The 22,985-nt window shown below is 38.6% G+C and overlaps 3 protein-coding genes across 6 annotated transcripts in view; 1 reads left to right on the top strand and 2 right to left on the bottom strand.

The window, feature by feature from the left end:
- Window positions 1-6,862, bottom strand: part of ext2 (exostosin glycosyltransferase 2) — a 33,228-nt gene extending 26,366 nt beyond the window's left edge. The window contains exons 1-5 of the mRNA XM_079810563.1: window positions 6,652-6,862; window positions 5,645-5,985; window positions 5,314-5,537; window positions 4,995-5,084; window positions 70-186 (exon numbers count right to left, since the gene is read on the bottom strand). Coding sequence (XP_079666689.1) covers window positions 70-186; window positions 4,995-5,084; window positions 5,314-5,537; window positions 5,645-5,959 — 746 coding nt within the window. The 5' untranslated portion in view covers window positions 5,960-5,985; window positions 6,652-6,862. The remainder of the gene's footprint in view (window positions 1-69; window positions 187-4,994; window positions 5,085-5,313; window positions 5,538-5,644; window positions 5,986-6,651) is intronic.
- A 167-nt stretch (window positions 6,863-7,029) lies between these two features.
- On the top strand, window positions 7,030-10,289 carry LOC307143476 (uncharacterized protein). Its single transcript, XM_079845085.1, has 6 exons — window positions 7,030-7,536; window positions 7,695-7,765; window positions 9,297-9,479; window positions 9,560-9,621; window positions 9,789-9,929; window positions 10,252-10,289. Exons 1-6 carry the CDS (start codon window positions 7,376-7,378, stop codon window positions 10,261-10,263), a joined length of 630 nt encoding a protein of 209 aa, XP_079701211.1. The 5' UTR covers window positions 7,030-7,375; the 3' UTR covers window positions 10,264-10,289.
- A 1,278-nt stretch (window positions 10,290-11,567) lies between these two features.
- Window positions 11,568-22,985, bottom strand: part of tspan18a (tetraspanin 18a) — a gene marked incomplete at its 5' end in the record, with an annotated part of 38,514 nt that continues 27,096 nt past the window's right edge. For 3 of the 4 annotated variants that reach the window (XM_079808602.1, XM_079808601.1, XM_079808603.1), the window contains 7 exons: window positions 11,568-12,192; window positions 12,424-12,507; window positions 13,096-13,257; window positions 13,347-13,445; window positions 13,531-13,605; window positions 17,528-17,722; window positions 18,275-18,370. In XM_079808602.1, coding sequence (XP_079664728.1) covers window positions 12,145-12,192; window positions 12,424-12,507; window positions 13,096-13,257; window positions 13,347-13,445; window positions 13,531-13,605; window positions 17,528-17,722; window positions 18,275-18,337 — 726 coding nt within the window. In that variant the 3' untranslated portion in view covers window positions 11,568-12,144. Of the gene's footprint in view, window positions 12,193-12,423; window positions 12,508-13,095; window positions 13,258-13,346; window positions 13,446-13,530; window positions 13,606-17,527; window positions 17,723-18,274; window positions 18,371-18,565; window positions 18,653-22,985 lie in introns of those variants that run through there. The other variant, XM_079808604.1, reaches the window with a different exon arrangement.

The following is a 22,985-nucleotide window of genomic DNA, read 5'->3' on the forward strand; positions in this document are numbered from 1 at the left end:
TATTATTTGATGCCATTTTCTATCATTAAATCTAAACCAGCTAATCAATGTCGATGAGCAGGATCTCACCCTGGTTGCCTCTCAGGAAGGTCCACCTCAGCAGATAAGGGGCTATACACGGGGATGCTGACATCATAACCCTGCCTGTATGTCCATGTGGAGAAGCCTCCCCCAGCCAGCAGGGCTCTGTGAAACAAACGCAATGAAGATGACAACTCTGTCGCCGCAAGCATCTGCAAAAGGCGCTGAAGATAAAACACGTCCTTAATCTGGTTTTACATGACAAATGTGCGAACATGCCACTCCGAAGCATTTAACAGAGTTGCCTTCGCGTCCAAGTTATATGATGAGTCAATAAAACTTCAAACACCGCTCGGTTTGAGGGAACGGAGCGAGTATAGGGAGAGCAGCAAATATGGCCACGCAACATACACTGTCTTTTTATCTCACCCCACACATATGCACATACGGGCAGCTGGTTCTGATGAGGCTGCACGCCAAATGGAGCACAGCTGGATGAGCCCAGGAAATTCCCTATAGCTCCAGATAAGTGTTCATCATTTCAGGGCTTTCTAGTACATAAAACTCACCTTTTCCACCGAAAGCAAAAGATCGGCCAAGTAATAGGCTGAGAAACATGACCTATGTTGCAGTAAATACCAGAAGATTATGTTTGTCTGCCTGCTCTAGGCAGTAGTGTGTTCTTTTCTTTCATGATCACTCTCACTGCATCTTTGATCTATTGATCTAAGGAACAGACTAGGATGATGATGCATACATTAGACGCAAATACATATTAGAAAATGTAATTGTTAAAAAGTCAAGGTGACAGTTTGGGTTTATATCTGAAAGGGACAGTTCTGTGAAACTGATCGGTGTGAATTGTTTTGTTGGGATGGATGTCTATTTTAATTATATATTGTAAGCATTCCAATTTATCTCATAATATCATGAGTGTTGAAACACAGAAATGACACATAAATAAATCCCCAACATGGATTGCTTAAGCATGGCATCAATCTGATAGTGATGAGGTTCAATGTCATTATGGACATCCATGTGTCAATCCACTCTCACTAACCTAAAGAGATAAAATAGTGCTTTGTTGCAATCTTCTGTGAGCAACTATCTTAAGATCAAAAAAATATAAGATAGGATATGGGAGCAATTATTGCTTCTCAGTCAGGTGACATTGCTGTGCCACAAGGTCAATCATAGAGACAACACTGCCCTCAACTGGCAGACATTACATCTGAACTTTATCAAAGGTTGATCTTTGTATTCAGCGACAATTTTTAACCTCTGGAATTTATGCCTAAGACTGCAACTTAACCGAAATTAATTTGAACAATTATGGCAATCAATTCTAAAATCAAATCAACATCAAATACAACAGTAGCTGTAAATAACTTTAGTCTTGGTATTAGATTTGGGCGTTGTTGGGAGTGTTCATGTTTAGTGTTTTCAGGGCGGATTTTAATGAAGAAACATAAATCATTTCATATTAGCTACACATTCAACACCACTTGCTTCTGAAACAAAATAAAAATGACAATGTGAATAATGAAAAGTAAGAAAACAAATCTTTCTTAGGTTTCACCATCCCAGAATAAGAAACAGTTATCCAAAATAGTTCTGTGGGTTTCTAATAGTGAAGTGAAAAGTGACAAATAAATTAATGAGGATTTGAATACTGTCCTCACAATATGCATAATACCTAATCAAGTATAGAGATTATCTGACACAACACTACCGTTCTAAAGTTTGGGGTTGGTTAGATTTTTTTTGGTAACACTTTAGTATGAGGAACACATATTCACTTTTAACTACAACTTTTGCCTCAAACTCCTTTATTAACTGCTTATTAATAGTTAGTAAGGTAGTTTTTGTAGTGTTTACGTTTAGGTATTGGGTAGGATTAAGGGGTGTAGAATAAAGTCATGCAGAACAAGGCATTAATATGTGCTTTATAAAGGACTAATAAACAACCAATTTCCTAGTAATATGCATGCGAATGAGCAATTAGTTAATAGCAAGAATTGAACCCTAAAATAAAGGTGTTACTGTTTTTTTAATGTTTCCTGAAAGAAGTCTCTTATGTTCACCAACCAAGGCTGCATTTATTTGACCAAAAATACAATAAAGACAGCAAAAAATGTTTTTTTTTAAATATTATATTTTAAAGATCCCTGTGGTAAACATCAAGTTTTTAATGTTGTTTATAAGTCTATGTTGTGTTTTTAATATGATTTAAGACAAACCACGTGCAAATTCATAAGTCAACACCATTGCTGAGCATTTTCTCCTTAAAACTGCAGTGAAAAAAAGACTAGGTTTTAAATCAACGGTGTTTCTTACGTCACAAACTACCTTGTAACCAATCACGTCAATGTGCAGGCGGCTTTAGCATATCATTACTATGCTGCGAAGCAGGGGAGTGTCCAGAGAAGCCAGGTTATCCCGGTATTGTTGTTCATATGAAAAATTGGGTTCATATAGCAATATAGTGGGTGAATTAGTATAAGATGTATATTACATTGTTAAGATGAAATATATGCCTTTCTCCACTGATGTTCTAAGTTGTTAAAAGCATTTCTAAGGATACAGAATTTTAGAAGGCAGCTGTCTGACTCTGAGATATTGAACGGGAACATGGTTTTATGTAACATTAGCATCACATCATTAGCTTGTTTGATAACGTTCTAGTCAAGAAAAAGGCTAATCATATGAATTACTGTTATGTGAACGACATTGTAGAGAGAGATACGCATTATCATTCAGAAACATCGACTTATACGAGCCTGTATAATTCACTCTTCCACTTCTTCTGAATCAGTTTCTGGTTGAGAATGTTGACATGTAGCGTTTACTTCAGTAAAGTAGACTGAGCGGAACTCTGAGTTCATGTGAGTGAGTGGAGGTGAAGCTAATTTGCATATTAATGAATCTGCGTATACTAAATGAAGCAAGGGTGTAGAGTTGCATTCAAGCTATTTTAAGGCACAAAGACATTTTTTCACAGGACAAAAAATGCATGAAGAAATTTAAATGTCATTTTGGTGATCAAAGTTGAGTTTTAAGGTATAATTATTGACTACTGTGGGGACTTCAATATATTTTAAAATATGGTTTATTCTTGTGATGGCAAAGCTGAATTTTCAGCAGCCATTATCATTAGGGTTGGGAACCGAGAACCGGTTCTTGTGCAGAACCGAAACTGATTTTTGAAAAATCCCAGAACCGCGCGAAATTCCTAAGTTTCGGTTCCGAAAACGGTTCTGGTGCAATGTGTGTGCGAAACGCTGGAAGCGTATCCTTTAATAGCGAGTGACAGCCAGTGTTGCCAAGTCCGTGGTTTTCCCGCTTTCCCGTTTTCCACTGTTGCCGCGGGCTGTGTTTCATGTCCGCGGGTTGAAGCGACTCCAAATATGTGATATTTAGCCCCGGAAATGCGAATTTTACCAGAGAAGCCCCCCTGAAACGCGATTGGGCTTGTTTTGGGCTAGTTTTGAGTAGCAATTGTGCGGGTTTTGTTGTGAAAACCTGGCAACCCTGGCTCACCTCATCATGAATATTAATTTCGTTGCCTGCCGCTTCCAGGAGTGCAACGCAGTTCAGCATTGAAAGCCCTCGCGCTACACATTCACGGTTTTGCGTCAGATATTTTCTCGTTGACCACCAGCATGGCGAAGAGAAAGTCACAAGTATGGATTCATTTCCAAAGAATGAATGATAATGAAGCAAAATGTAACATGTGAAAAGTTAATAACATGCAAAGGAGGCTGCACTAGCAATTTGACAAAATATTTGCTACAGCACAGAGTGCCACAGGGCTTATACCAGATTTATAGTGAAAGGCCTAATATATATATTATATATATATATATATATATATATATATATATATATATATATATATATATATATATATATATATATATATATATATATATATATATATATATATATATATATATATATATATATATTTGTCAACCGTTGAGTCACCATGGTTTAGGTAAGCGTTTAGGCACAATTACCTTTGTAATGCTGAATTGCAATTTATTATTTACAAGTTCACTGAATAACTGAATTACTATTAAATTAATATACAACTAATTAATAAATATAACTAATAAATATAATTTATAACTTGGTTTTATTCAGAGACACAGAGATAAAATGTAATAAGACAATTTCAGAGGTGTTCATTTGAAAAAAAATGTGTTGCAAGAATGGCTTAATTAATACTGTAATATATGTACAGGACTTTTTTGACATTTCCAACCTGTAAATTAATTGTAGAGCAAGTAATAAACACAAAATAGATTGTTTGAGTTGCGTATTGTGCCTTTTTCCTTTACCAGTATTTGTTTAATAATTTTAATGGAACCGGAATCGGAACCGGAATCGTTAGGCGGAACCGGAACCAGAACCGGAACCGGAAAATTTCTCACGATTCCCAACCCTAATTATCATTCATATGCAGATTTGGTGCTCAAGAAACATTTATGATTATTACTTATTATATATACACTTATTAGCAAAGTTACCTGTTATTATCAATCTAAATTAATCTACTGCCAAATATAGGAGCTTGTTACTGGTAACAGACCTGTGTGTTTTGTATCACTAGTGCAGTGTCCATTCTCAGAGCATATAAGCCCTACCCATGTGAGGCATGTCACTGAGAATCTCAAGATTCCTGCCTTTATTAAAGAGAATAATATGTTCAGCCCCCTCCCTCCGAAGCTCCAATATTTGGTGTTGATTACTACCAAAGCTTAAAACCTCAAAAAATTGTATTAGGACCAGCCCTTTTTTTGTAACAATGTGAAAGTCTTCACGGTCACTTTTTATTACTTTAAAACTCTTACTGACCCCAAACTTCTGAATTATGTTGTACATAATGTCAATATTTTTTGAGAACATTCAGACTTCCTGTCAAGTTAAACAATTTTGTGTGTCTGTTATTAAAGACACCTAACTCTCACCTGTCTCTGGGCACATCCAGAGCTGTATTGTAGTCAGGGGGTCCTCCAGGAAGCATGTTAAACAGCAGATGGTTCATGCCTTTGTCCCACCTGAAAAAGTATCATATAAACATGCTGAATATATAGCTTGAAACAAAATCAAAAAAAGCTGATACGTTCCTAAAAGCTAAAATATAAATAATAGCTCACAAGAGAGACAGAAGTGACACCATAATAGATAAAAGCAGAAAGGTACAACTGTTATTAAAATAACATTGAGGTCGCTGTAGAGCAGACGTGTTTTGATTTGCAGATATTGAAGAATAAATATTAGATCTACCTTGGCAACATGGCCAGTGCTTGAGCAGTTTCACGAATCCGTAGAGAGTTCTGATTCATCACATCAATGGAGGGTATGAACAGGCACGCTCTAGTCACATCATCAGTGTAAAAATCACTGTCTGAGATGGCGCTCAGCAGGTCGTTGTATTCTCGAGACAGGCCAGTACTACTGATGGGCACCCCTACCTCATCCACAAATCTCTGAAGAGGATATATGTACACCTGTGGACAAACACGATTAATAGATCAATGCATTTTGACTGGAATGACATCCAACCTAATAAACGTCAACCAATAATAATTTTTTTTTTTTTTTGTCTGTGCATCACCTTGATTTTATTCTTGGGATTATATCCACAGCGATACACATCAAAGCAAGTGTGCATCCGACAGCTCAGGTCACCCCTCTCAGGAATAGGGCTGCTCACAGGTATCCTGACCAAAGGCGCGTCATGCACACTACGGCGGTCCAGACTCCATTCTGCAGAGGACTCAATGGAGTGAGGCCAGAACTGGAACATCCCTGTTGCGATCAACCCCAGCAGGACCACAGAGAAGAGGGTGATGTAGTAGATCCGGTGTTTAGTCTTCATGCGGGGAATGAGAGCAGGGCCCCGGGAACCATACTTCACTGCTGCACACATGATGAGCCTGTCCAGAGCTAAAACCACTACAGGAGACACAAACGGCACTGATGAACATCCACACAAAAACATATAATAACTGCACATGATTTTTACCAATGAATTTACTATATGACTGATGCATCTAATTACAAATTAATCCGATTATTGTTTGTTCTCATTTATTATATTAAATGTAATTGGATGGATCAATCATTTATGACTGTTCGTTCTAATTGATATTTGTTCATATGTCAATGTATCATATTTAATCCAAACTCCAATTAATTTATTGTATATGATAATAGATTATTTGGAATTTAATGGATTAATAAATTAATTGGTATCAGATATATGATTAATCTATAATATCCTGATTCATCTAAAGACAATTTATGACTGTTCGTTCGAATAGTGTTTTATCATATTATTGATCAATTTACTTACAAATAACTTATTTTATGGCTGAATCATTCTAACTTATTTATTATACGATAAATCTCTGAAACTATCATATGATCAATCCCTCAAATTTCAGTTAATTTCTTATGACCAGTCCCTCTCATTTCTTTATTATTTATATGTATTAATAAAAGCAGGCCATATTTTAGCGTCTTACTCAAAATATGCCCAGTCTGGAGTTGTAAATCCAAAACACACTCGCTAACGATAGCAGTTAACGTTAGGCTAGCCACTCCAATTTATGAACTAACCTTCACGGTGTCCAGTTTACGGCCCTTAAATCTCAGCACGCCTCAACCATAATCTCATTTGTTGGTCCAGTATGGTGTAAAGACTGAAAGTGAAAAATGTCACAGAATTTTGTTTATTATCCCAACACACATTCCTTACGCCAAAGAGCCAGCTGACAGGAAAGAAGAAATTCGTCTCTTCTTCACGTGTAGTGCCACACAGTCTTCTTGTAATTTGGGTCGCGTAGCGCCATCTGCTGTTGAGGAAGAACGACTGTGAGCCATAGATTGCGTCTAGAAACCTAGTGAGCCACCTACCTAGACAGCATTTTGGGATGGTTAATGCCACGTTCCTTATGTGTCTAGATAGCCAGCTCACGCGTTTTTAGACACAACCATACACAACAGCTAATCAGCTTATCGTTTCAGGCAGCCACCATTTTTTCTGACGGCGTAAATAACTTTAAACGTTATTGTTGTGCATTAGTTTGAACATTAGGGCAAACATTTATATATGTCTGATGTTTTTTGGCAAGAAACAATCCTCTGGGTCCTGTTCTTCGACTGTGGTTTAACAAAGCCCGGATTAGTTTACATATCCCGGATTGAGCTGGCTCGATTGAGTGGGGTTGTTTCGGTTCTTCCAACATATATCTCGGATTTCATTTCAAGAAGACTGTTTTTTAATGAAAATAACTGAGGGTTCGTGTGAGGATTGAGAAGTTCGTCTAACCCAACTAACACCATGTCTAAACAGCGTGCTGCATATTTCAGCCCTACTGAATTGCAACTTCTAATTGAAGGATATAACGAGGTTAAACATTTAATAAAAACCAAAGGGAATACAATAGCGGCTGCAAAAGTCCGTCAGGATGCGTGGCGAAAAATATCTATCAAATTAAATGCGTAAGTATGTTTTACATGCAATTAGTCTGGGAGAGCACTAAGTTCATAATGCAGTATACATGAAGCCGGTGCTGTGTTGACAGCTCGTGTATGAATCTAATATCTAGGCAGTTTTCTCTCGAATTCTGCTTTTTGTCACGCCCACATTTCAATTACAGTTCCAACCCTATGGGACCCAGAAGAACGTGGCAGCAAGTGAAGACGAAATACAAGAACATCGTTCAAAGTGGTAGGTCGTGGGTTTTTCGCTTTTTGTGATTCCAGCCCAATGGCCTTGTAAAAAAGATAATCCCCTTTGTTAGGGACTCCCTTCCTAAAATATAGGCTAAAGGCAGCTATATGTTTTAATTCAGGGGTTTTCAAACTGGAGTCCGGGGACTCCCAGGGGTCCTCCAGAAGTTTTTAAGGGGCCCCAAGAAAATTTCAGAGAATAAAAAGACAAAGCAAAAATGGATAAAGTCTACCAAACATTCTTGCCGTATACATACTTTCCAGAATTGTATCTATTTGCTTTTTATCTTTCTAGTGAGATTTTCCTCAATATAGTCCCCTTTATCTCGCTCACTGGGGTTGTAAGGTGGTATTCTTAACGCAGTACGTAAGATGCATGCTTAAATACATTTATTGTGAAAGTTGCTTATACAAATAATATTTAATTGAAAATGTTTTTCTTCAGGTTTATACATCCAACATTAAGTATAGCCAATTTAAGTTTGGAAACAATATGTTGCATTTATAATGTCACACTTACTATTTATCTAACAGTTTAAATGTTTTTTTTTTCCATACATAAAAATATGGATTTTAGGAAGGGGGTCCCTCATAAAAGGTTCATCATATTTGATGGTCCTTGGCATCCTAAAGTTTGAAAACCCCTGTTTTAACATATAACGACCCATCTATACTGTGTGTGTGAAAATAGTAAGCATAATATTAATACAACATGTTTGCAAAATTAAACAACTTTAAAATGTACTCAAATATTATCTGGATATTTTTGTTTCTAAACAATATCATAGGCATATCTCTTTTTTTAGTCACTAATTTGAGTCATGTCAGCTGTATAAACCTGAAGTATAAATGTATAAATATAAAGAGAAACACCTTTTCAAAGTTATATATTGGGTGACAGTTTATTTTAAAGTGACGTAGTTACACATTATTACATGTACTTACCATAGCAATAACAGTAAATTAGGCATAATTACAAGTAAATAACCCTAAACCAAACCCTAACTGTAACTCTATAGTACATATAGTTAATTCAGTACTTATTTGAGTAAGTACATTGTAACTACTACGTCACCTTAAAATAAAGTGTAACCATATATTGCACTAATATATAATATAATAAATATTTTTCCCCACACAGCTTTAGAGATAATAAGTTCTTAAAACCCCAAGTGACTTGCAAGGGGTGAGGAGAAACTCTAAAATTAATACAAAATATTTCTGAAAGCATGTGCAGTACAACACAGATTTGTTTAAAACATTTCTGGGTTTAAAAACCTATGGCTGTCAATATAAATTAAGATAAATCTAATGATCTTTGGTGAGTCCTTGGAAAGCAGATTGAAATTGTGACCAAACCTATATCTTGTACATGTTTTACACTTTTCTTCCTGTGACATTTTCTGCAGACCCCTAGCACCCCCTTGTGGCCTGGGCCCAGTTTGAAAAACCCTGGTCTATATGAAAAACTCAAAATTTGTTTTGAAGTGTTTTTGAATTGAATAACTTCAAGGATGCACATAATTTAGCTAACAAGAGAAAGGCTGCCCTGAAGACGATGGGACTACTCCCAGTCCCGACAAAAGAGGAGTACATAGATGAAGAGGAGATGGCCCCTGAGAACGATGTGGAGGGTCCTATCATAGAGCACATAGTTGGCGGCTGCTGCTCTGATCCAGGAGATGTGGCCGGCTGCAGCAGTTATGTCAAAGGTATGCACACCACTTTCTACTTTTGTCTCTTTAAATCAATACTGCAGCAAATATACATCATTCATATCATTTCATTTCAGTGACTGAACATGGAATGAACCTCCTTCCGCCACCTATATTATCAGATGATGAGCTGGACTCTGTAAGTTTGCAGCTCTGGTTATTTGAGTTTGTAATGGGGTATCAATTATCATAGTATTAAATAAATAATATAATAAATGCTTAATAAATACCATTTATATTTAATAAAGAGTATGTGGCAGGGCATTACAGTACTATTTGGTGACATAAAATGCATTCTTTTTTAAGGAACCTGTGGAAGATGTTAAGACCCTATACAAAAAGTATCTCCAAGTGGAGATCTTCAACAGAAAGCAAGAAATGGCATACAGAGCCTTAAAAATGCGCAAAGTGGAGAAGGAAATACAGTTGTTGGACAGGAAGTTGGATGTAAGTGATGTTTCGATGGTGGACTGTCAGAATAAAGGAAAAGTGTACGTTTCAGACCCACTCAAATCTGTGTTCAGACATTTTTATTAGTTTAGTCGGTAAATGATGGGCAAAATGAAATATAAATATTTGCTTTCTATGTTAATTTCTGCGATTTTAAAGTATCGACTAAAAGTGTAATTAAAATTCTGTATATACTGTATGTGTGTTTATTTCAAAGTTGAAAGTGGGCTTAATAGGTGTACTTGCCTAAATATTTATTATGATTACTTGTTTTTTGTCTGAAACTACTGTGTAAATCTGCTTTTTTTTCTCATTACAGGGTGATCTTTGATATGCAATAAAGCATAATTTTATATAAACCCACTGTTTTCCTTACAATATTTAAAAATTCACTAGTTACAGCATTTATGTGTAGCAAGAACCTTGCTGAAATCCTTGACATAAAGCTGAGCATGTACATTAACAAGTCAGTGGACATCTGTTTTATATGCAGAATGTGTTAGACCAGTAATTATTAATTTTGCTTCCCCCATTCTGATTGATAGATCTGATTCGACTACTGTACTTAGCTCATTAGTAGAGTGTTGCATGACCTACATTGGTTATGCCAAAGAATTCAGAAGCATAAGAATATCATGCAGTGTTGGTTGTGTCCACTGTTCAGTGATTTGCAGGCATGCAAAATCTACCGCCTAGTAGGTGAAAAATAGCTGACAAAAAAAAATGTGTTTACCTTTTTAAAAGTTAAACATTACATTGAGCAAAATCAGTTGTTTTTACAATTGAAGTGCTGTTTAATGGCACTGTTTCAGACGTCTTATTTTAAATCATGGCCAAGTTTCACAGACAGGGCTTAGATTAAGCCAGGATTAGGCCTTAGTTCAATTAGGACATTTAAGTAGCTTTTCATAAATGTGCCTTAGAAAAACACAATACTGGTGTGCATCTTGAGACAAAACAATGGCACTGACATATTTTAAGATCTGTCAGAGCAAGTTGTTTTCTGTTAAAACAGCTCAAACATGCATTTTAGTCTGGAACTAGGTTTACGTATCGTCTGTGAAACCGGGAACGTGTAACAATGCTTGGCAGCAAATCTAATGACAAGCATGGGGAAAATGCTAAAAAAGGAACAGGGACTATTCATCTTTCCATACATATCATTTGATTCAAGAATCAGTGATTTGTCCATCAATTTCAGAGAATGTGCATTTTAGGTTGTGTGTGCGCCTCTTGCAGTCACACGAGTCTTGAGAAGCAATGCACTGCCCAGGCTATTTATCTTTTATAACTGGAGGCAGAGAAAGCAAATTGCAATGCTTTTTCTTTGAACTGTAAACCACTTTCCTATTTAAAATCCAGCTTCCTAGATAATATTTTCATTTTTTATGCAATATTTATGCACCACTTTGGAGATGTGAGTTACACTTGAATCGTACAATTACATTCAACGTCTATAAACATATTCCTTAAAACCATATTTGGTTTATTTAGTATTCAGTATGTGCTACGAAATGAATATACTGAAAGCTTTCATCTAGAATGGTTAGGTTAGCTATGGGAAAAGCCAGATTCCTCCCATGGAGGGAAACACAATGCAAACAGGCTCTCCAGATGTTCTTTTCTTCTTTTTTTAATATCATTCAATGTCGCGTACAATAGATACAACACAAATACACCACAGTTTTGCTAAAATGACATAAAATATTCACGATTGTAACTCACAAAACATTATTTTATAGAAGCTGCTGGCCTCTCGGATTTTATACAGAAACACAAGCACACACACACACACACACACAAACCAATCTTTTCTGTTTCACAGACACGCATCCATTCACACGGTGGAGGTTTTTTAGCATGGCTCTGGAGCAGTGATGAACAATCTACTGTAGATAAGAGGTAAAACATCTTAGTAGAAATCAGTATTTTGTCATCTATAAATATTCCACCAAATATCAGTGCAAGGCGTCCCTCCATTGATACCACCCTTAATTTACGAATTACTTGTACTTTTGTTTTCACAAACAAGTACCTCAAAGTCCCAGCTGTGAAGTACGAAACTTTTTTTGGCAATTCTCAGATATTCCAACATAACAACATAGAGATGCAAATATACAAGTGTTTTCTTCTTTTCTTATTTAAAAATTGTCGTCCATGCCATGCCATGCCATGTTCTTCCTCCTCAAAATGTCCTTACTGTATGTGATAATTACTGGATTCCTTTAAACAAACACATAGCAAACACCATGGCAAAGAGCTGATGAAAGAGAAAGAAAAACAAAATTAGTAAAGAGTTCACTGAAAATACAGTTTCAAATATTCTACATTGACAGCCATTAACATTTCATGGCAAAGCTACTCTTACTCTCTCCACTAGGTGGCAATCACAACTCGCACCAAAAGGCAACATTTTGCCTTCACATTCCAAGTGCAAACTGATCACATCATACTTTGACTTTAATAAGAATAATTAAAATCATAACCTTACTTCAATAGTCAGCACCACAATAGCAAGGGCTCCAGCCATATAGATGTATGTCTCAAAATAGTCCACCACTGCTGAATAACAGCCCTGTTTCAAAGAAGTGCGAGTTTCAATATGAGAGAGCAAAAGGTTGTTGCTTCAATGGATATTGAATTTCTCATTTATTCATCACTCATTGTGTTGTCATTCTAAAATGGTTTGAATCAGTTTAGGGTCCAATCCTATAAATATAAACTAGTTGCTTATTAGCATGGATATTGGCTGTTTATTAGTACTTACAAAATACATATAAACACAGATTCTGCATGACCATATTCTACATTCTTAATCCTAAATACCTAAATTTAAAAACTACCTTATTAACTATTAATAAGCAGTAATTAGGAGTTTATTGAGGCAAAAGTCTTAATAGTTCATAGTTAGATAATAGTGAGAATTGGACCCTAATCTAAAGTGTGACCAAATTAACATTATCTATATTGATAGAATATGACTTTATATGTCATATATGACTGAAATTCAAATCATTCATTTTGAGAGCTATTATGCAAACAGGGTTATATACCACACCCTTTTTTCTCCAATAAAATATGTTTGGCTTCCATCCTTCTTTTACTCAACTGTAACTTTCTTGATGCATGTATTTACTTCCTAATTTGTAAACTCATTGCTGACCTTGTTACGGATTGGCATAATTCCCTTGAGACACTCCTCTTTGCTCATCATCAGATCGTTCCTCTGGCAACAGACCTCTGGCACTAGTCTGCTCGGGTTCAGCCGTCTGAAGAGGCTCTGATCATCAAAGTCTTCAGCACTGTTCACCCCACAGCAATCAAACTATGGAGACACCAATAGTCAGTTAAACGTCCTGAATGATATTATTGTGTACTAGTAGACCTGGGCACAGGTTTTCAGTGTTATTGTACTGTGGTCATAATGGCGTTCCATGTGGAGGTGAAGACATCAGTGCTATTGGTGCCTTGGTAATGTGTTTTCAGCTCCTTGGTGAAGTAATCTCTGGTGAGCTGTTGATCCACAGATAGAGAATTGTAGTGAGAGCAGAGGTATATTACAGGTGGCTTGATGATATCCAGCTATAATAATACTCACATGCTCCCGGAATATGAACGCCAGAATGGCCACCGCCAGCTCTGCCAGGAAGATGATGAGTATGAGCATGAAGAACTGTAGGAGAAAACAGGATTCTGAGATATTCAAATCAGTAGTTCAGATGCCAAAATATAAAACAAATATGCATTATTGTTTTCCTGTTTATCACAGTAATGCAAAACAATATATATTGTATAACACGCTATATAAATAAAGATATGCCTTTTGATGATAAACAGAGATGCACAATATTAATATAATTTATAATTGATATATATTAATATAATTAATAAACTGAAAGGAAAATACATACACTATATTGTCAAAAGTTTTGGGACGCCTGCCTTTACATGCACATGAACTTTAAAGACATCCCATTCTTAATTCGTAGGGTTTAATATGGAGTTGGCACACCCTTTGCAGCTATAACAGCTTCAACTCTTCTGGGAAGGCTTTCCTCAAGGTTTAGGAGTGTGTTTATGGGAATTTTTGACCATTCTTCTAGAAGCACACTTGTGAGCTCAGGCACTGATGTTGGACGAGAAGGCCTGGCTCGGAGTCTCCGCTCTAATTCATCCCAAAGGCATTCTATCGGGTTGAGGTCAGGACTCTGTGCAGGCCAGTCATGTTCCTCCACATCAAACTCGCTCATCCATGTCTTTATGGACCTTGCTTTGTGCACTGGTGCGCAGTCATTTTGGAACAGGAAGGGACCATCCCCAAACTGTTCCCACAAAGTTGGAAGCATGAAATTGTCCAAAATGTCTTGGGCCATGTCCACACTAATACGTTTTCGTTTGAAAACGCATCTTTTTCTCTCCGTTTTGGCCTTCTGTCCACACTGAGACAGCGTTATAAGCGTTTTATCAGCTTTTTGAAAACGCTCTCCAAAGGATAAATTTGAAAATGCCGTCTTCGCGTTGTAGTGTGAACTGTGAAGACGGAGGTATTTGAAAACAATGACGCATATTGTACCAATAGATATGTATGTGTATACCGCTATGCTGCCTGTTATGTGCTTTTCACTTTCACACAGTTGCCAAAATATGTTACTTTGCACACTTCATATCACAGTCCTGCAAGGATGACAGAAAATGTACTTGCATTTGCTGTCCTGTGGTAAAACACGAGTGAAGTTGTGTTTTAGACCAAACTAATATGCGCAGTAAGTTGAATTTGGCGTTTACTTATGTTTCAGTGTGGATGAGAAACGTTTGGAAAACGTTAGTGTGGACGGAGAGCAAATCTATCCGGATTAATGTAGACGTAGCCTTTCACTGGAACTAAGGGGCCAAGCCCAACCCCTGAAAAACAACCCTCACACCATAATCCCCCCTCCACAAAACTTTACACTTGGCACAATGCAGTCAGTTCAGCGAGTACCGTTCTCCTGGCAACCGCCAAACCCAGACCCGGATTGCCAGACGTGTGATTCATCACTCCAGATAACACGTCTCCACTGCTCTAGAGTCCAGTGGTGGCGTGCTTTACACCATTGCATCTGATGCTTTGCATTGCACTTGGTGATAGCCTGGATGCCAGCCGAACTTAGCCCCGCCCACAACATTTGAGCTCAGGCAGTTCGGTCTGGACTTGATCCGTAGAGGAGTAATTACGCCCGAACTGAAACTGTTCAGACCAATGAAATTGACAGGGCGGGCTTTATACGATGATGGACAGATGATCAACAGTGACGTAATCATCCACGTCATCAAAGGTGCTTGGGTTGAATTTATTCTAATCCTAAACGGAGAACTTGTTCGTATATGCATTCACCTTTACTATTTCTCTCAGAAATGATGATCGTGTTGGTGAGTACTCTGTGTATCCTTAAATTCTTTTTTTACAACATCGCCAAAGATCTAGCCTGGATGCCAGCCGAACTTAGCCCCGCCCACAACATTTTTACTCGGGCAGTTCGGTCTGGAATTGATCGGTAGAGAAGTAATTATGCCCGAACAGAAACTGTTCGAACCAATGAAATTGTCAGGGCGGGCTTTAGACGATGATGGACAGATGATAAACAGTAACGTAATCATCCACGTCATCAAAAGCCGCTTGGGTTGAGTTTGTTCTAATCCTAAACGGAGAACTTGTTCGTATATGCATTCACCTTTACTATTTCTCTCAGAAATGATGATCGTGTTGGTAAGTAGCCTACTCTGTGTATACTTAAATTATTTTTTTTACAACACCGGCAAAGATCGTACACTAATCTTGTTCTTCTAACGTTAGGCTACTTATTCCAGCGTGCGTGCAGACAGGGTTGCCAAGTTTTTACAACAAAACCCGCCCAATTGCTAACGTTCCTCAAAACTAGCCAAAAACAAGCCCAATAGCTTTCCAGGGGGGGTTCTCCGGGAAAAAAAGGCATTTGGGGGGTAAAATATGTGTTATTTTGGCAGGGCTGGCAGCTAAAAATTGCATTCCTGGGTTTGTATACCACATAATTGGGGTCGCTTCAACCCGCGGACATGGCAACACAGTGCAGTTGAGTTCTGTTGACATTTGACAACTAACGTTGTGCGTCGCTCCGTTGTTCTGATTGGTTGTAGGTCTATCCAATTGAGATCTTTCCTGGTTCGGTTGAAACACGCCCCATAATCACAGCCCAACGGAGCAGAATCAGACTCATTTTCTGACTATAATTGAGTATGACGACGTCAGGCTAGCAAAGATCGTTTGCACACATCTTCTTCTAACGTTACTTATTCCAGCGTGCGTGAGGACAGGGTTGCCAAGTTTTTACAGCAAAACCCGCCCAATTGCTACTCAAAACTAGCCAAAAACAAGCCCATTAGCTTTCCGAGGGGGGGGGTTCTCCGGAAAAAATGGCATTTGGGGGGTAAAATATTTGTTATTTTGGCAGGGCTGCCTGCTAAAATTCGCATTCCTGGGTCTGTATATCACATAATTGGGGTCACTTCAACCCGCGGACTTGGCAACACAGTGCAGTTGAGTTCTGTTGACATTTGACAACTAACGTTTTGCATCGCTCCGTTGCTCTGATTGGTTGTAGGTCTATCCAATTGAGGTCTTTCCTGGTTCGGTTGAAACACGCCCCATAATCACAGCACAACGGAGCAGTATCAGACTCATATTCTGACTAGAATTGAGTATGACGACGTCAGGCTAACTTGGTGATGTAAGGCTTGATGCAGTTGCTCGGCCATGGAAACCCATTCCATGAAACTCTCTACACACTGCTCTTGAGCTAATCTGAAGGCCACACAAAGTTTGGAGCTCTGTAGCTTTTGACTTCTGTGCACTGTGCGCCTCAGTATGTGCTGACATCGCTCTGTGATTTTACATGGCCTACCACTTCGTGGCTGAGTTGCTGTTATTCCACTTTGTTATAATACCACTAACAGTTGACCGTGGAATATTTAGTAGTGTAGAAATTTCACAAATGAACTTATTGCACAGGTGGCAACCTATCATGGTATCACGCTTGAATTCACTGAGCTCCTGAGAGCGACCCATTCTTTCTCAAATGTTTGTAGAAGCAGTCTGAGTGCCTACGTGCTTGATTTTATACACCTGTGGCATTGGAAGTGATTGGAACACCTTAATTGAATGATTTGGAGGGGTGTCCCAATACTTCTGGCAATATAGTGTATATAGGGATGCAGAACATTAATATAATTTTGGCTGATACTGACAAGCCAATTTTAATGTTATCGCCAATATTAAAATTGAAATTATTTAAAATAAAATAAAGAACAATAATAAACATTTAAAATGCTACAAGTGAATTTAGGCATTACAGCAATAGTATAACGTACAATATAAAATATTTGTTTGGATATTTGCCAAAGATTACTTTTTTTAGATTCAATTTCATTGACAAATAGATGACAGCAAAGGTAATCTAAAATGTACAAATGTGGGAAATGAGCATTAAACAATAAATATCCACTATTGACCGATATACATTGCATATTGACCCATACCAATCATTACAGGCCTATATCTAGAAAGAAAGAAAAGCCCATACAAACAGTAGGAGACATCTATTTTCTCGTATGGCTCCGCAGCAGCCAAGAAATCCCAGTAGGAACAGCATCCCGCCCATGATCAAAATTGCATAGACTCCAGTAAACAGAAGAGGGTTGGCTGCCACAATCTCCCGGAAACCTGTCGGATCCACCAGCACCCAGATTCCCACCCCTAGAAGGAATGCACCTCCAAGCTAAAGGAGGAGAAAAGGGCTTAGTAAAGATCCCTGCACAATGTAAACTCAAAATATGATTTTATGATATAGCTATATTGAGCTTATCAAATAGTGACTGATGCTCAGCTTTTCTACGGAACTGCACATTTTCCCACAGGACTAGTGTGGCAGTATAGGAAGTTCACGAGGCTGCTAACAAAACACTTTTGAGAAACAAAGGAAATGCAATGTAGTTCATGAGCAAAACGAAGACAAGTTGGCTCAAGATTAATGCACTTTTTCATACCGTAACTTTAGTATCCGTTCAAAGTGGCAACGTGGATCATTCAGACTCTTTTGAATTACGTATTGTGCTAGGAAAGCAAGAATCTGCACCTGCATATCATCAGACATTGTTTTCTAAAACAGATACTTCACATACTTCCAACCAAAGCAAATCATCAGTCACCAAAAAAATACAACTAGCATGATGTCACAGTCAAGTCTAGCTCTTCTCAGAGTCCTTAAAACAACAGAGTTGTAACTGAGTGTTCCTGTGCCATTTAAGAGAAAGTAAAAGAGAGCACTCACAAAAATGAAGAAGTTGAAGATGAACATGAGGTACTTGATGCAACTTAGACAGTCCCCCTCCATACTTGTGCCTCTTGCTGAAGCTTCTCCCTGCCCCTGAAAAAACATCATGAGAAACAAAGAAAGCCATTACTGCACAGAAGACGCAAAAGTCACATGCTCCGTTTAAAAAACGAGTCCATGAGTCAGCGTTGTTAGTGACTGGTGGACTTTTGTGTTTTAAAGCTCATTCAGTGAGATCATTTCGTGAATTTGTCACTTAAATAATACATTGGCATTGACAAAACGCACATTGACTGACATATTGTGTTCAGGCGTTCCAGATGAATAATGCCGCATTATGTAGTTCACAGGATGACTGGCAGCTCCTGTGATCATATTCCGGGAAATGTAACACAAAGATGGATGTAAAACAGAATTCACTACATTTTCTCAATAAAAACATTTCACACCGACTGGTCATGCATGTCACATGCTGACTCGACGTACGCGATGAGTTGTTTGTGAAAAAGAAATATGGAGGAGGAGTACTGAAAGCGGGCAGCATGGCTTAAAAACACCATCAGGACTGCTGAAGCACATTTGTTCGTCTTCACACCAGGAGCGATACTCAGCCAGCTAAATAAACATGTCCTTTCAGCACTCCAGACCGCAAGCTGTGTGCCCCAAACCTTCTCTGAATTCATCTAAGCACTCTCCGCTCTTTTCTACTGATATGCTCCAGGTGTTTTCAAATGGTGTTCCATCACCTGCGCTTCTATAATGATGCAAATAATCCTTTGCTCCGCTACGATACAATAGAGGGTGCATGCTGTACAAAAACACTATTAGAGGGTGCTAATACAACATAATGAGTGCTCGAATTAGATTCTGGTTACCTGAAATTAATGATCGTTTTTAGCCTGCCCTCCATTTATACTCAGCGTCCTGCTTTTCAGCTGCATGATGATAAAAAATATTATGCGTTTTCTCCTTTTTAAAGCTATAAGGTTGATGGTAAGTGCTCCCTTTGTGCAAAGCTAAAGTGTCCCTTGCTGACAATGCACTCTCTATAATTAGAGGCCATTAGGGGAATTTAGGTTAATGATGGTACAGTTCTTCATTAGTGCATTGGGTCCTGAGCTCACCTCCCACAGGTAGCTTTGATTTGTGCTACTGCCTCAAAAACTGGCACTTGGGATCAGGTGAAGCAGTAGTGCGTATAATAACAGACGGACTCTCATATTTTCTGCTTGCTATGACCAGCCAGTGTCTCGGCTATCCTTCTGCAGCTGTGGTCTCAGTAAAAATAGCACCGAACAGCTGGGCGATTTCACGGGAGCTGACGGTAGATGCCGTGGCGGCAAATAATTCCACCTCTCCTCTCACGGAACAGTTCTGGCATAATTCAATAATCCCTCCAGCCTGTTTTTTCCAAAGTAATTTCCTGTGCAACACTTGCGAGTCAGTCAGGTGTTATAAGTGTCAGAAGAGCCCTGCTAAACTGGGTTAACTTGCAGGCTGGTGAGCAATTTTATTTGTATGTGCGTGGAAAGGTGGGTGGTTGGCCGTATCAGTCTTCTTAGATTAAGACCACCCGCCTCAGAAGGTTAGAAGGCTCAGCCCACAAGTCTCAAGGCCATTATCACAGAGCCACAGCTGCCTTTTTCTCTAAGGTCTTTAAACCTCACCACAACAATCCAGACACTCCAATAATGGCCAAAAGAGTTATATTTCATCAATTAATGGACCCTGAATGATTTTTTTGTCTCTTTACACTCTATGTAATTAATTTACTTTGGTCATCAGTGCTGCTTTGCTTAAATCTCCTCTGAAGGGCTCCAGGCTTCGTTTAAAATGGTCACAGGTTCTACACAACACTAATTTGCTACAATGATTTAAAATATAGTCACCATTTGCATCAGTCGTTTTGTTATTATTCTGTGAGGTTGCGTGATTAAAGGTAGGGTAGGCAATTTCAGTGAAGCTAGAAATAGCAAGCTAGCTTTGAAAGCAACATATCCCACCTTTCCTATCACAGCGCTCTCAAAAGCGACGCATCCTCCAAAACCAAGCGGCAACCTCCTGCAGTTTCTCTTGAAGCCAATACGGAAGTGACTTAAACTGCAATTTATCAACTGGCCACTAGGGCTCCAGAAGGGAGCAGAATCTCATTGAGCCCCATCTTAAAATGCCCAACTTTACAGCAGAATAAAACATGTTTACAGCCTGGTACAAATTGTGGTTTTGGTCTATATGGCTAATTTTGCCCTTCATGACAACTGTGAGGGGGGTGAATTTTTTTTATAACTCATTCCTTTACATTATATAAAGCTTTAAAGTCCTGCATAATTAAGGGCGTGGCCACTTTGAGTGACAGGTGGATAGCCATGTATCTGCTGTCTGTTAGTCATCGCGTCACCTCAGCTCCACCCACGTCCCGCCTCTTTGCCCATTTTCTATTATCCGGGAGTGACGCGCGATGACGTGCTGACAAGATGGCAACGGCCAGCTCGTCCCTACTTTGCGCTTCAAACCAGCTCTTCAGAATCCTATGGGTGACGTCACGGACACTACGTCCAAAACAATCTATGTCCAGAGCAGAATCTGCAAAGCGCTACGAAACGATTCAAAGGTATGTTTACATGCAAGCAAATAATCTGTTTAAAATCGAATTGATGGCTCAGTCGGACTGAAAAAACCTATTATGCTCGATCCGAATCAAATTTCAATCCGATTGAAAGGGGTGGAGCAGAACTTAAATAATCAGAATCATTTTAGCTATGTAAACCCCTGAATCCGACTACATTCTCAATCAGATTAAAAAATACCAAGCGCACATGCACTGCCATGATGCGGATGTTTATAAATGTCTTACAAATGTGTGGATGTTGATTTATGTCTTATGTTTAATGAACTGGTCAGTGGTGGAGACTGAATATTTGCTACATATTTGATTAAAAGCTTTTCTGATATAATTTTGTATATGTCATCAAGGCAAAAAAAAAAAAAACTGTTATGCTCACTGGAGCTCCGGTGACAGTCTTGCAATGTCTTTCTCTGAATGTGCCGACTGACGCATTGCACATGCAAGTTTTGTTAGGAATAGATGTAATACGAATGTAAACAAATACATGAATCGGATTACAATGGTACATATAAACTGTACTTTCAGAATATGAAATTATATAAGTATATAAGTCATTTTCCGGGTTATATATGATGGGGGAACTGTTACTTAATTAAAATATACATATTCACAGCCAAATTTTGTTGTAATAAATGGTATTTTAAACAAAACAAAAAAAATTCACACAAAAAAATTATATTTTATAATTTTAAGCGCACCTGAAAGCTAGGTTACATGTTGAAACAATAATCAACAGAAATGAACAGAAAGGGGCATAAATGACCTTACAAACCAGATACTGCCATATACAGTGTGTGTGTATATATATAGAGTGAGGAAAATAAGTATTTGAACACCCTGCTATTTTGCAAGTTCTCTCACTTAGAAATCATGGAGGGGTCTGAAATTGTCATCGTAGGTGCATGTCCACTGTGAGAGACATAATATTTAAAAAAAATCTAGAAATCACAATGTATGATTTTTTAACTATTTATTTGTATGATACAGCTGCAAATAAGTATTTGAACACCTGAGAAAATCAATGTTAATATTTGGTACAGTAGCCTTTGTTTGCAATTAAAGAGGTCAAACGTTTCCTGTAGTTTTTCACCAGGTTTGCACACACTGCAGGAGGGATTTTGGCCCACTCCTCCACACAGATATTCTCTAGATCAGTCAGGTTTCTGGCCTGTTGCTGAGAAACACTGAGTTTGAGCTCCCTCCAAAGATTCTCTATTGGGTTTAGGTCTGGACACTGGCTAGGCCACGCCAGAACCTTGATATGCTTCTTACAGAGCCACTCCTTGGTTATCCTGGCTGTGTGCTTCGAGTCATTGTCATGTTGGAAGACCTAGCCTCGACCCATCTTCAATGCTCTAACTGAGGGAAGGAGGTTGTTCCCCAAAATCTCGCAATACATGGCCCCGGTCATCCACTCCTTAATACAGTGCAGTCGCCCTGTCCCATGTGCAGAAAAACACCCCCAAAGCATGATGCTACCACCCCCATGCTTCACAGTAGGGATGGTGTTCTTGGGATGGTACTCATTCTTCTTCCTCCAAACACGTTTAGTGGAATTATGACCAAAAAGTTCTATTTTGGTCTCATCTGACCACATGACTTTCTCCCATGACTCCTCTGGATCATCCAAATGGTCATTGGCAAACTTAAGACGGGCCTGGACATGTGCTGGTTTAAGCAGGGTTACCGTCCGTGCCATGCAAACCATGACGTCTTAGTGTATTACCAACAGTAACCTTGGAAACGGTGGTCCCAGCTCTTTTCAGGTCATTGACCAGCTCCTCCCGTGTAGTTCTGGGCTGATTTCTCACCTTTCTTAGGATCATTGAGACCCCACGAGGTGAGATCTTGCATGGAGCCCCAGTCCGAGGGAGATTGACAGTCATGTTTAGCTTCTTCCATTTTCTAATGATTGCTCCAACAGTGGACCTTTTTTCACCAAGCTCCTTGGCAATTTCTCCGTAGCCCTTTCTAGCCTTGTGGAGGTGTACAATTTTGTCTCTAGTGTCTTTGGACAGCTCTTTGGTCTTGGCCATGTTAGTAGTTGGATTCTTACTGATTGTATGGGGTGGACAGGTGTCT

The sequence above is a fragment of the Gobio gobio genome (assembly GCF_949357685.1).
Source record: "Gobio gobio genome assembly, chromosome: 2".
NCBI lineage: Eukaryota > Metazoa > Chordata > Actinopteri > Cypriniformes > Gobionidae > Gobio > Gobio gobio.